This window comes from Rhodnius prolixus, unplaced genomic scaffold, assembly GCF_049639745.1.
Source record: "Rhodnius prolixus isolate KJV_2025 unplaced genomic scaffold, Rpr scaffold_2, whole genome shotgun sequence".
NCBI lineage: Eukaryota > Metazoa > Arthropoda > Insecta > Hemiptera > Reduviidae > Rhodnius > Rhodnius prolixus.
Window position 1 is genome coordinate 46,760,202 of NW_027411592.1, and position 15,036 is coordinate 46,775,237.

Sequence of the window (15,036 nt, forward strand, 5' to 3'; positions counted from 1 at the left end):
CATTGCCACGTTGCAAACCAACCTCTGCCGCTAAGAGCAGGATATCACCGCGGTCTCAGTATATATAGACCCTTTTCCTCTAGTAACAAAAATACTTCTCGTGGTTCTCATAAAGTGCTTATAACCTTGCACACAGATGATGTTTAGCACTTGGTTCGTTTTTCGCTAAATCAATGCACTTTACTTTTAATATTATTCCAATGACATATGCTATGGAATTGGTATAACTTATAAAAATATTATCACTTTGTATTCCGCATAATCCTTCTAAAACCATATCATATTGCATAAATGATTTGGCATGGTATTTACAGTTATTATTTGTTATTTTTCCTTCAAAATTGTGAATAAATTTTACTTTACACTTTTGACGGATGGTAGCCAAGGAAATGAAAATAGAGTCATTGTAAATTTGTGGTCTACAAAGAAGAACTGACTGTCTTCAAGGAAATCTTAAGATTCGCAGTTCACTGCTCGAATGGCCATCCCACAATTGATCTTTTGTGCTTTTACCGTTAGTAAGATCGCTATTGATGCTGTTATTAATAAAAACGAATCATTATCCGCGAGCTGAAGAAATTAGAAAACACTTATTAAGTATGATTAAAAGAAGATGATTTTTCGAAAATCCAGTGTTCTCAAGTTCATATTGGTATTGTTGGAAGTGAGTGGGCTGACCATTCGATCTCTTCTAAATCCCCGTGAAGACAATTACCTGAACGGAAACACCACACGGAAGTGTAGAAGAAGTCTGGACTAAAGTCTACCAAGGTAGCGTGCCTGGCAGTTACTCCCTTTGACATACTTAATTTTTTTTTTTTTTTCGTTATCCTGCGACAAAGCGTTAAGCCATTTTCTGTCTGGCAGCCCAATATCTTTCATACATAGTGGTCATGCCCTGTAGTGCGGGGCACTCGTTCAAATGGTTAAAATTCATTACGCCGTCATTGCACAATGGGCAAATCGGCGAGTCCCTAATACCTTTCTTGTGGAGGTGTGCTTGGAGATAGTCGTGCCCTGTAATTCCTCGGAAGAGCACGACAGATTCTTTTCTTGGGAGGCCGGCAGGTATCTTGTTTTCTAGCAGTGTTGCCCACTGCTTTCCAGCGGCCGTGCTCCTGTATTCCTCGTGTAATTTCCCCATTATGTGGTTACCTATAACTCTTTTAGCCGATGCGTAACACACTGCGTGGTCGGGCTGATCGCATTGACTTCCCTGTTTCGCAAGGTTATCGGCCTGCTCGTTCCCTGGTAATCCACAATGTGCCGGAATCCACTGAAAAGCCAGGTGCTTCCCTTCTATAAGTATCTTTTCAATCATTTCCTGGCACGCTCTTACATCAGCGGAAACTCCAGTCTGAGACATACTTGGCATACTTAATGAACGCATGAGTTGATATCTCTCAGTTGTTATTATTTATTACAAGAAATGGTAAATTTAAAAGTTTCTATTTTTTTTGTTTTGTTTATTTGTGCTACAATCAGCGCGTTTGCAGTGATAACAGAGTAACGAATGAAGCAAACGAGTGGAGAAGTTACCCAGTGGTAACACTCTCTAAAGCATTAGACTGTTTAGTCACTCTCTTCACTTGAGAGGAGATCACGAGGCCACTGTCTCTTAAGAAGTTTTGTCGGGTTATAAGGAAGAGTTCTTGAAGAAAGATTTATATGAGATTGCATGTTGAAGTGGAGTTTTCTGTATCGCATTTTAGCGACTTTAGTGACAAAAGGAATGTTAAGGTCAGTGTGTGTAGTCAGGTTGGAGACATAAAATGGAGCGTTTACAATAGTTCGAAGTATTTTAGATTGAAGAGATTGTGTCCTTTGGAGATTGGTGCGTTTGGTTAAACCCAAAAGCCCTATTCCGTAAGCCCACATAGGTTTTAAAGTAAATGTGTAAATTAGTCTTTTATTGTCTAGAGAGAGTTTTGATGTATCTTCTAAGAGTCTTAAGTTGTCGACAGGGTCTTTTTAGTTCTGTTCTTTTAAGTCTAGTGAGGGGGTACCAAGAAAGTCTTCGGTCTAAATAAAACCCAAGGTAGCGGGCAGTACTGGTAGAGTTATCAGGTTATAGAAGACTGGAGGAAGAGTAATGCGACGAATAGTGAAGGATTTAAAATTATCAAGTTATAATTATAATAGTTTGATAAGTCAAATGCCCAGATTCTGGAGCATCTTCAGTGTGATGCACCTTTCAGGACCATCTGAGACTAAATCTACTGAGATAGACTGCACTCAATTAACCACTAACCAAACCTGACTTAATTGATCGATTTTAATCACGCTTTCACAGATTTATTTCGTGAATTATCTATGGGATCAAATAAAATACTTGACGATTATAAAGAAATGTAGGCGCGGGTGTTGGCCTAGTGGTCAAGAGCGTGGCTTTGTAAGTGGGAGGTCCCCTAGTTCGAATCCCGCTTACGACTACTTTTTATTTGTTAGAAAAAAATTGTTTATAGTAAAGTATGAGCTTCCGCCCCCGTCCACGACAACTAATTGGTAGTTGGACGTTAAGCCCCGCCTGAAAAAAATAGGAGAAATGTTTGAAAAGTAAACGTTAACTACTGTAAAACAAAAAGTAAAAAGATAGTTCGATACAAACTTCTTGACGACATTTCTTATAACACGCTAGCTGTGGCTCCCCAATTCCTGCTACTTTGTAGAATTGGACATTAACTGCAACAATTAAGAATTACCAACAGTTAATAAACTTATTATTATTTAAACAAGAAACATAACCTATGAAAACAAAATATGATATTCTTAATAATGCCTGTGGTATGTAAATGGAGCATGTGAAAGGTTACTTAATAAATTCCGTTTTAAAAACGGGTGCTATTGGGAGGAAAACTTTCTGTTTTTCCCAAAACAATAATATCTTTTCCTTAACACTACCATTTTGCAGAAGTAATTGTAATAACTTCTCCAAAGATAAACAACACTGGAGCGCTTGCGTTTTGAATACAAACCCAAAGAAAGGTATCAAAGGAAAATTTAATTAAAAAAAAAATCTTTTTTTTTTAATTAAATTTTTGTATACCCTTCTATATTTATTGAATTGAGCATTAATAGCTGGATCTGCCTCTAAAAGAAGACATCTTTTTTTGCCTAAATTGACCTCAATATTTTATTTATATATTATTTTTTGTCACATAACAAATATCACTGGGAAAAATACCAACAGTATGTGATAGATATGTGTATAGATGTTGTAAAATGAGAAATTTTATGTGTGTTCGACACATACTCAACGTAAACACATAGATAAGATGTGCAGGTGGCACTTGTCATTGTGTATACATTGCCTATCACATACACAAGTTTACCTATCTACAAAATACACACACATACACATTCAGATACAGTGTTTACACTAATACGCACACAATCTTCATAGCTAATCTTTTCAATGTTTATCAAGTTAAGGCAAAATAAAGGAAAACCCCTCATAAATCGGTATCGACTATTTATTTAGCTTTATAATAATATACAATATTTTAAGTAATTATTACATTATATTCTTAAAATGAAGAAAATAAAGCAAATACGTTATCAGCGGTAAGTCTGACTATAAATTTCTTTCTTATTTTGAAAATGTTTTCTGGCAACAAACAATAAAGAGAGACACGGACGCTATTATAAACTTTTCTTAACGCTTCTCTACGGATGCACAAAACTCTTTGTAAAGAACTGAAAGGTATTTCTATCTAAATGCTTTTTACGGGCTGGATTTACGGGATACCCAAAATCACTTTCATCCACGATCTAGCTAATCCCAGATTTGAACCGTTTTTATTCCTCTACAGAAGGCCACCCCCTAATTCATTAATCAACAAGTCTTCCATTCAAAATATCTTTCCAAGGAAGCTGAAGCGAAGACGATCTATCTAGAGATCTTTAATTTTTTCAAAATAAATAAACAGGTTTGTGGGTAACTTCTCCAATTCACCAACCTCGTACCTTCACTTTTTTATCGTATTTGCTTGTTACGTCTCATATGTAATTGCAAATTTCATACAAAAAATTCTTTTGAATATTAAATCAAATAAAAGCTAATAATATTTTCTCAATCTGACAGTTTAAAAAGAGGATTTAAAAAGAAAAAATGAATCTATACTTTCTGCATTACAATAGTTTGAATACATTTTACTCCTTAATAAATATTGAACCCCTAAACAAATACTAAATTATTCACGCCCCTAAACGGTAATAAACCAAATGATAAAACACATCCTGAATGTCCTGTTGTAATATTTGCCACAATGCACATTCATACACAATATAAATACTAAGCTTAACCCACACAATCGTAACCGTCATATACACAAATAGAAAGGCAATTAACTATTTACGAGTCAGTCCAAGTCACGCGTTCTCTTTTCAATGGAACGTCGCTAGTAGAATAGTACATCGCCTGTATGGGAGTTTCTGGTTAGGTTAGAACGTGCGATGATGGGAGACGATGGTGCACGTATAGCCTAGCTATTTGGTGAAAAAGGGAGTCGCTCACGTGGGCACTGGCGTACGGTCGAGGCAATAAAAGTGCCACATTAAGGAATTGCCAACCAGTCGATCAAGCCATTATAGGCTAATATCCCACCAAGCGCCTGTTGTGGTTGACATCCTTTCCATCTTGTTTGTGGGTATAATATTCTATTAGTTTAAATGTATTTGGTGATAGAACTCTTACATTTTCGACACATATACGCTGATTAAACTTATAATAGTTCAGGAAATCTTAATTATTAAGAGTTATACGCTTTAATATTGTCATCTGTCCTACATAACTGCAATATTATTTGATTAATTATAGACTATAAAGCATAAAGAGTGCAAACATTAATCTTCAAATCCTGCAGAAATTAATTTGGTGTCTTCAGGAGGGAGTTTGTTTTAAAAGGTAGTTTTTATCCTCCCGAAAAACAAGATGGAAGTTTCTTGCTTTTTAGGTTTTCAACATGAATAAACAAGTAAAATCTGTCTGAATATTTAGTAAAAGTAAAGTAAGGTAGTGTGTTTATGTTGAACTAAGCTTAGTCAGTAGCTAGAAAACTCAGAAAGTTGCTATGAAATTCTCATAATAATGTCTATTAAATTCTATTGATGGCCGAACGACTGAAAATCGTCCAAAAGAACTCAGCTCAGTTCATTAATGTAATATAGTAACTGACATTCCTCAGAAATATTGACCAGTTAATTTCATTATTTTAGCTACGATATTTTAAAATATTCCAAAATAATCAAAATTTATATTTCCTTTACTTAGTAATGTTTCCTGATTGTTTTAACTGATTTGGAGCAGCTCTCCATTTATTAAACTTGTTCTTATCTAGTAGGGACCTCTGATTGATGGACATACATCAACAACATTGTCCAATTCCTGCAGAAATAAATAGGGCACAAGTTTTTTGGAATAACATGTAGTTTCCATCTAGCTCCCTTAATCAAATATTTGCATTAGACCTTTTCAGTTTTGGCTTTACAAGTATAAATGATATCATTTATATTTTCGTTTACAATCGACACCTACAAGATCTGTCATACACAATTTAAGTAGGAACTAATTTTGGTTTCCCACTGCTTAAATTCTAAACTTGAAACACATAACTTTTCCTCATAATTCAATATTCTAACTGATAAATATTCTTTAAACTCAAAATATTTCAACCACATTTAATGCTAACCAACATTATAACTTTGTAAAATCTTACAGAAAAGCTCTCTGAGGAACTGTTCCGAAACAAAGTTTTCCATATAAGTGGTTAAAGTAAAAGTTATTAATTTTACATATTTAACAAATACATGAAATTTATAAAGAGCTTATGAGCCATTTTCAAAAATTGAATAATCCGTTGAGTGAAGTGGTATGCCCAGTTGATTTTTTGTTTTGTTTTTAAGCTTGACTTTAAAGAATAAAAAATATATCGTCTGTTTTTTGGGGGTCTCTTCTTTCTTAAAACCCTTTCTTAGGTATCTTTTCATTTTACACCCAAGTCTCACTGGCCATTCCAAAAAAGAAAAAGTATTTCACGAAGATATGCGAGTATTGCTGCTGTTGAGTATTACATAATACCAAGAATATCGTAATATCAAGAATAATGTTTACCATTAATAAACTGAAAATAAACCCATTTTCAGTAGACGACCATATTATTACAAAATATCTGGGGGCAGATGTTGCTGTACGATTATTAAGCATGAATTTGTAAGTGAGATATCCTCACTTCGAATCCCGTGTTCAGTTGCTTTTTGTTTGTTTTTTTTCGGGCGCATCGACTACCGAGGTCACTAGCGCCCCTACTCATTTTTTAAGCTTTTCTCTTCTGGCTTCCAAATTCAGCACCTTGCTGAGCAAGGTAGGGTGGAGGCTAGGTAAGTGGAAGTATTCCTCTCTTATCTCATCGATGTAGTCGACGAGGGGAAGAGTGGAATACATTCGTGCCTTCCCTTATCTGCATCAACTTTTGTAAGATAATTAGAGACAGAACCAAAAATGTTTTATTGTCAAAACTATAGATGTAACTTAGTATAAAACCTAATCTAACATAGATTATTTCTCTTAAAAAAACTGTACCACGATACTAAATTTAAGTATTGACAGATGACAAAATTAAAGCGTATAACTCTTAATAATTAAGATTTCCTGAACTATTATAAGTTAAGCCCCACCTAAACAATACTAGACAATTAAATTACTATTACTTACAAAATACCAGGTCTCGGTAATTGTGGTTGTAAGAGGAGGGTTTGATCTAAGTTGGAGCAAGGAACATTCCGAAAAATGTAGGCAAGTAATCAAAGTTGTTATGAAGAAAAGCTAAACTAATTTTGATTCCAGATTGCGATATCATTTAAAAAAAAAAATAGGCCTAAAACAAGGCAATTGTTGAAGTTATTAGTGAAATGTGATCAAATTAACTGTTTGTTGATGGCCAGTGAGAATGAAACATCGAGGGGAGGTTACACTAAGAATCCTATTGAATATTCAATAAAGACAACAACTTGTGGAGTCCAACGGTAGAGCGTGCTGACCACAACGGTCTTATAATCATTTCGCTTTACTGCTAGTGCCCTGGCTATATTAACATTCAGATCTCGCCATAAATAATACGGGTTAACCTCATGCTTTTCACCTCCCACCTAGCTGTACTCACCAACACCCCAATAGCAAATAAATGGACACGCACACACACACATAGATAATCGCACCACTGGCCATAGTTATGATGAATTACATTCCCGCAAATACCCTAACCCTGCAAGCCGTAATACGGGACACTTGCTTCACCCCACTTAATGTTACCTACATTAATACTGACCGCAAAGACACTGACAACCGCACCTTCAAATTTAACAAGATCTGGTTAAAATGAAGCAAATCAGAATTTGATGTTTTCTTCTTAGCGATGAAGTTGTTATATAAAGATGACTCTTTCTGTAGTAGAAGTGACCATACTTCTCTTAGTTCTAGATTTCATTCAATATTCTTAATTTTAATTTGCACTACCTTTTGTGGATCTTAAACAGATAGTAACTGCAACAGAGGTGAACTATAAATGTTATTTTGAAATGCGGAGACTCTAGAAAGTTAGTTCAGCTAACCAGAATGGCTCTTATAATGGCTGCAATGTCATGGCGCAAGGATTGTTGGCAGAAGAATTTACAGTTAAAGACGGTCCATGGATCCTTTGTTCTCTATTCTCTTTACTCCATTAGCAGTTCCAGCCAATCAAACGAGCTCTAATCGCATTATCCACAACAGATTAACACAACAATTGGAGGTGTGCGATCTCGGATGGTACTAGCAGAGGTGAAGGATTTTGCAGAAGGCTGTGACAAAATTGAAGAAATAACTTGTGTACATGTAGACTTCGAGAAATCCTGAAATACAGAAGAGAAAATATAAGATTTGGAAATCTTCAACTTAGCAGACAGAGGCCATTTCATGTATTTGGGAATTCTTGTTAATGAAGGGAATTGAATGTTAAAAAAAATTATAGCAACAGTTACTGATGGGGGGGACAGTTTTCAGCTGTTAAAATTTAGAGCCAACAGAATTGAAGTCCTTACATTAAAAAAAAAAAAAATGTCAAAAACACAGGCCCTCTAGATAACTTTTCAGAGACCTAACACTAGGCTAACTTTGTAACTTTATGACCGAACTACTACGGCAGTTAAGCCTTTAACTAACGAAGGATTCAATCCAAAGGCAGAATGTTCCTCCGTCTCTAATGAATTAATTTCTCCGTTCACAATCCTAAAGTAATTTTATCACTTTTTCTGATCAATATGCTAGCCTTATTTCAAATTTTTATTAGCATCTCCCCTTCCAACATGCTACCGTATGAATTGCGTCACACTTATCTGAACCGATTTAAATGAAGTGCTTGGCAAACATTATAGGACTGTGTTTAACCACAGTTAGAGTGTTATCCATTAGTTATAAAATTTTATAAATATAATGTTTACCTACTAGTACATCCCTTCAATTATTGTACAATTACTCTTAACACCTACTTGAGCGTAGTAAAGTCCAAAGGTAGCACTAAATTCTATAAAATAAAATAAATAAAAAAATATTAAGATCCAGTCAGAGAGGGGATTAGCAACGCGTTTAGCGTACTGGACTCCCACGCGGAAGTCCTGGGTTCGAATCCAGCCGCCTGACCCTTAAATTTTCTCTTCCTAGGAGCTTCTTACAGCTCACTGTCCGGTGATGGACAATGTTGTCTGCAATAAGATAACAATGTCCAGAATAACAATGTTGTCTGCAACGTCCGGAAGCCGGCAGTGCACTGAAAAAAAGATCCGGGCGCCAATAACCTTAGATGTAGTAAAAAAGCTATAGTCTTTCAGGCTGAAATTAAGTTCCGTGCTGCCGAGATTGTTAGACGAAAAATAATTAAGTCTAGGATCGTAATTTTCTCGGACAGCCAGGCTGCTATAAGAGCTATTGGTTCCTATCAGGTTAACTCAAGGCTGATATGGGATTGTCTGGGTGCCCTGGCAGAAATCAGTGACCAGAATAAGGTTTTTCTGGTGTGGGTACCCGGACATTCAGGATATAAAGGAAACGAAGCAGCAGATCTGTTGGCCCGTGAAGGCGCTGCGGGAGACTTCGTTGGCCCGGATCCCTATTTTGGGGTTAGCAAGTGCCTTAAGAATGGAGAGTAGGTCTCAAGAGTGGTGTTTGGCCACTGCTAGGCAAAGACAGTACAATCTGTTATTTATTTGTTGTTAAATGGTTTGTGTAAAAATAATGCTTGATTTCAATTTTACAAGAATCCTACAACGTGAAGATGGTCAAAACCAAGGTAGTTTTTAATTTTGCTTTTAGTTGTTACAAAAATTCAAACTGTTTTTCAACAAAAGATAAAAATAGATTAGTTTTTTACTGTAAAAATATTTACGATAATCAGGCGTTTCAAGAAGTGGATCCAATGAACACACTAAAATGAATGATAATATTTTAGTTTCCTTGTTTTTTTCAAATAAACAAAGAAACGGCAGCTTCAGTACTACCTCATTACCACAGCCACGACAACAAGTATATATTTTTTTAATATGTCCTTCAAAATTTTTAAAGATGAACACAGCGTTGAAGTACATGCGTTGAAATTTTAATTTCTTTTCTCCCATTGTAAATTTTGTGCAAAGTGCTCATTATTATTGTTACGGCAATATTTATTTTTAAATAGAAAGTAATTATATACGAGTACAATTACGGAAAGGAATAGTTTAGCAGTTAGCATGCCTTAAAATTTTTTTCTAATGAAGGGAGATTCTATAAAACTATGGAAGATCAGTTACCTAGACAACCATGGTTTAAGGGAACTGTCACTAATAAATGGGTTGTTACGACAATAAGCAGGCTGAGAGCGAACCACGCGGTGTGCGGATCGTATCTCCACAGGATCAACAACAGGTCCTCTCCTCTTTGCGTAGATTGCAATGAGGAGGAGGATTTCAAACATATAATAATAATATGTCCACGTTATGAAGTAGAAAGGAAACGAATGTTTGACGACTTATACAGGTATTTAGTTGCACCATTTCGCTACGAAGACATAATATTCTCCACCAATATCTTTGATCTTAAATCTGTAGCGGAGCTAGCAAAGAAATACAGTCGACTCTCGATAATTCGAATTTTTCGATAATTCAAACTCTACAGCTGCTAACTTCGGTAAATCGAAAAAATTCAGTGTATGTATTTAGATACGCTCGATAACTCGAAATCCTTTTCTCAACAACAGGGGGAGAGAAGGCTCTATAATTCGAACGAGGCCGCTTCAACCTCTTTATAATTCGAATTTTTCCTAGTAATGTTTACTTCTCATTTTCCGCTTATTGTCCATTTTGTGCGTAATGTTTCCTTCGTTTCAGCCCAGCTTAACTTTCCAATTCTCTTTCTTAGTTTGTCACGATGAGTGCAAAGCGGAAGTACGTCTCCCTTATGTGCCTGACAAAGAAAACATTATCGCGGCCGTGGAAAGTGGTTCGAAAAAAAAAGATATCGCCAAAACTTTCAATATTCCACCATCAACGCTTTTTACAATTCTTAGTCACTTGACTAAGTCAAGCCACATTGAAACAAAAAACTGTTCTTCATTTTTTTAATTAGTTACATATGTATATTATTATTTATTGAAATGTATATTATTATTTATTGAAATGTTAATACATATGTAATTTTTTTGTTCTTTTTTGTCGTTTTCATTATTTTTACTTTTTTACTTGAGGCTATATATGTCTAAAACTTAGGTAAGCTCATACGTATTTTCTATATACGTATGTACATACATATATACATAATCTCCTTAACAAAAACTTACAGTTTAAAAAGTTAAGTATAAGGGTTGATTAAACGCCAAAAGGTACACAAATCAGCAAGCACCCAACATTTCATTCAAGCTTAGTTGATATAATTTAAGTAATTTTGCTGCATTAACTTTTCCTTCACATTTTTTAGAATTTATTAGATGTCACAGACCCTTATGCTGGCCAGTTCGTTCATAATATTATTTGGTTATAATTATGATAAAATGTATATTATATCTTCGTTTTTAAATAGGTACTTTATTTTAACTCTATTCCAAATTATTCTTCTGATATATCTTTAATATGCCCTTTATTCTGAAGTTGTCACATCTTATACATGCATGTTAAAGTAGAAAAAGACAAAGTTAGATTCGGCTACTGTTTAAATTTGAATCACGGAGGATTTAAAACAATATTTCAGACTTGAATTCGTCTTACCGAAATATTCGTGAGCACAAATAACACACAGTTAATAACAAGTAGATTATTCAACAACAATTATTCATTTCTCAATTGTAATTTAATTTTACTTATAGTAAAATACTGGAATAATTAGCTGTCCTAAAAGTATGCAATACTTATTTATTTTATATTACATAACATATATATAACATTGTGAGAAGAACAGCTACATTGAGAGTGTGATTGAAGAAAACTATATTATTTGCGATAAAGCCAGATAATTATTACCTATTATTATAAACGTTTGACTACTACATAAAATAACAATTACTTTAATCGAAGAATGAACTTAAACAGACGATTTTTATTAAAAATAAAATAATCGAAATCATTGATGTATGTTGGTGTAAGCATTTTTTTAAAAAAGTTTTTAAATTTTGTAGCCTCGTAATTTTTTTTATTTTTTAGAACGTTTTCTTTTTAACCTGTAATTAATAGTTTGATTATTATAGATTAATAGATATTAAAGTCAATCTACAGTGCTACTTGAACAAATATTTTGTAGATGAAAATGGCCAGCATAAGGGTCTGTGACATCTAATAAATTCTAAAAAATGTGAAGGAAAAGTTAATGCAGCAAAATTACTTAAATTATATCAACTAAGCTTGAATGAAATGTTGGGTGCTTGCTGATTTGTGTACCTTTTGGCGTTTAATCAACCCTTATACTTAACTTTTTAAACTGTAAGTTTTTGTTAAGGAGATTTTTGTACCTTTTGGATAGATTTTCATTTTTGTCTATTTTGCTAAGTTACATATCTGCTTTACTGTTTTTTTTAAATTTGGAATAAGCAATTCTATCATTATAACCTGATAAGGTGTTAAGTAGGAACCGTAACTACCACTGGAGAGATCTTTTTAAAGAATGATTATAGTTGCGGTCCCCAAACCATCCTCAATAACAATTTTTTTGAGAAAGCCTTTTTATATAAAATAGGAAGGTATTTGTACGTAAAAAGCAAATTTAAACTGCGATTTCAGACCTTCCTTTTAAGAGGAGTAAGAAAAATAAACGGGCGATTACAGTACTTCTCCCTAAAAGGCAAAGAGGCAAAGATTTTGAATCGAACGACAATTCATTAATGTAAATAGGTTCACCCATTGATAATTTTAACGATTGCAGTACTTCCTCTTAGTAGGTGTAAGAGCATGATGGCACTTCACAGCCATGTAGAGGAGCTTTAATCACTTCTTCGTGCTAAATTTTATCAAAATCGGACAAAGCGTTATAGAAATATTGGTAATAATAGTTTTAGAAACGGCCTAACTTGGGTGGGGCAAACTCCCCTCCATATGAGGCATAGCGACGAGACTTTTAAAGTGCAAATCTGTACAAAATTTCGATTCGAATGACACTTCATTCATGAAAATCAGTTCATTTGTCGATAATTTGAAACGATTGCTATACTTCCCCTTAACTAGTGTAAGAGCAGATCGCCGCTTTAATGTTACGTAGGGGAGCCCTAACTCTATCATCCTACCAAATTTTATCAAAATCGGGCTAAGATTTACAGAGTAATTAGTAATAATAATTTTGAAGGGGGCCTTACATAAAAGGGGCTAACTCCTCTCCCATTCGGTGTACAGCGTCGAGACCCCCAAAAGGCACATCTACATAAAATTCCGAATCGAATGTCACCTCATTCATGAAAATCGGTTCTCGCGTTTAGGCGCTACGTAGTTTACAAAAAAGGTAACAACAACAACAAGAAGAAGAAGAAGAAGAAGAAGAAGAACAACAATTTCTGAAAATGCCGTTTTTGCTCATTTTCGGCAACTTTTTTCTCGAAATCTATTAGGTCTGGGGGGTTGCAAAAAAATTACAGTTATAAAGGAGGGTTTGCCCTATATTTTAAAGAAAATTTGGGAATTTTATCTTTTATAGAAAAAGAGAAAAATATTGTCAAAGTTTGGTGTTTTTTAACGTTACGCTTTTTCGTGCACTTTTTGACGATCAACCCTTATACAACTGTCCTACCGGACAGTTTTAATAAAAACTCTTAATAATTCGAATTTTTTCCCCCCCTTCTTGATAATTCAAACTTCTTGATAATTCGAAGTCTCGATAATTCGAATTTTTCTTGTAGTCCCTTGGATTTCGATTTATCGAGAGTCGACTGTATGTATGTATTTAAAAGTTATAGCCGATTAGAATGAATGCTAGAAAATGATTACAGAAGGATTACGTGATTTTAATTTCGGTTAAGCTATAAGGATGGCAGGAATATAGAGTACCGATCCATACATTAGTTGTAAGGTTTATGTAAATAGTTGTATATAGTAGAGGGATGAATGTGTGAACCGAATGTCCTTATAAGTAAGAATGGAGAGTGGAGTGATATTCTATTGATCTAGACGATGCTGGCTGTATGGCGAAAGCCAATGCCGAAAAAAAGGCAAAAAAAAATTCTCTTACAGCTAACTGCCCGGTGATGGACAGTGTTTTAACGAGAGGCCAACAGGACGTTTAAAAAGGCTTCGGGCGCCAAAATACCTTTTGTTGAAATTTATATTTTGATAATGTCATTTGCTAATCATTATTTTTAAAATAATAATAATAATGAAAAAGGGGAAAAAAATCTATTTTAAGTAGAAATTATTTATATTGTGTGCAGACTGTACGCGAAGAAATGTCTCGGTTGTTCAGAGACAATCGGTCCTTCAGAGTTAGTAATGCGAGCTGTGGACAGTGTCTTTCATTTACGTTGTTTTCTCTGTGTTGTGTGCGGAGTTAGACTGCAAAAAGGTGATCAATTTGTGGTAAAACAAGGGCAGCTCTTCTGCAGACCGGATTATGAAAAAGAAGTTGAGATGTTCCAAGGTTATTCCCAAGGTATGTTTCTCCGTTTATTTGTTTCATTCTACTTTTAAAATAACAAACATATTTATAAAGGAATTTAATAATTATTCGAATAATTCCATTTATTTAACTTAATTTTATCATTTAATCTAAATTGGAGTAAAGTCCTGTTAAGATCGCTACCAATTAATTGCCTGTAACTCAACTTAAGATTGTACTTCGCTTAACAATACATCCAACGTAGTGATAAACGACAATTTTTTTTTGTTTCCACAGGTGAACTTGGATGCGAAGAACTGGCAACATCTAGAAGTACGGATGGCCGGCGAGGTCCTAAAAGGCCCAGAACTATACTAACTACCCAACAAAGAAGGGCATTTAAAGCTTCCTTTGAAATAAGCCCTAAACCTTGTAGAAAAGTGCGAGAAGGTCTAGCAAAAGATACCGGTCTCAGTGTTAGAATAGTACAAGTGAGTTTACTATTTGGTTATCCTTTGCTTAATTAAATTTTTGCAAAATTTACTGGGTTGATTTATTTACCAATGAATGCTGTACTTCAGGTGGGAACTCAATTTTGAATTTTTAAACGATCGCAGCATTAGTCCACTTTCTAGGAAAGAGAAGTATTAAAAGTGCGATATTACTTTTTGTTAAATTGATTCCAATGATTGTATAATTGATTAATTACTTTTAAATTGTATTTTTTTTAATTAATTGATAAAACACAAAGTTCAGATAGATTAAATTAAACACCTAATGTCTACTTGAGCAGGGTACAAAACAGATCGTTGTAGCATTAAGCTGTGACGAAGTTATTAGTACTTTTTTTTTATATTTTTTTTAATTTAATTCCAGTATCTGAGGTCGTCTAACAAATAAAATCCAATTTCTATTTATTTTTATTTCATTAATTGTTACAACCTTTCATGTTTTTGGTGGAAGTGGTT

At 34.3% G+C, this 15,036-nt stretch overlaps 1 protein-coding gene across 3 annotated transcripts in view; it reads left to right on the forward strand.

The window, feature by feature from the left end:
- Nucleotides 1–15,036, forward strand: part of LOC141449758 (LIM homeobox transcription factor 1-beta) — a 63,621-nt gene that overhangs the window by 24,970 nt on the left and 23,615 nt on the right. For 2 of the 3 annotated variants that reach the window (XM_074119495.1, XM_074119494.1), the window contains exons 3-4: nt 13,905–14,122; nt 14,366–14,559. In XM_074119495.1, the coding sequence (XP_073975596.1) occupies nt 13,905–14,122; nt 14,366–14,559 (412 nt within the window). The remainder of the gene's footprint in view (nt 1–13,904; nt 14,123–14,365; nt 14,560–15,036) is intronic. The other variant, XM_074119496.1, reaches the window with a different exon arrangement.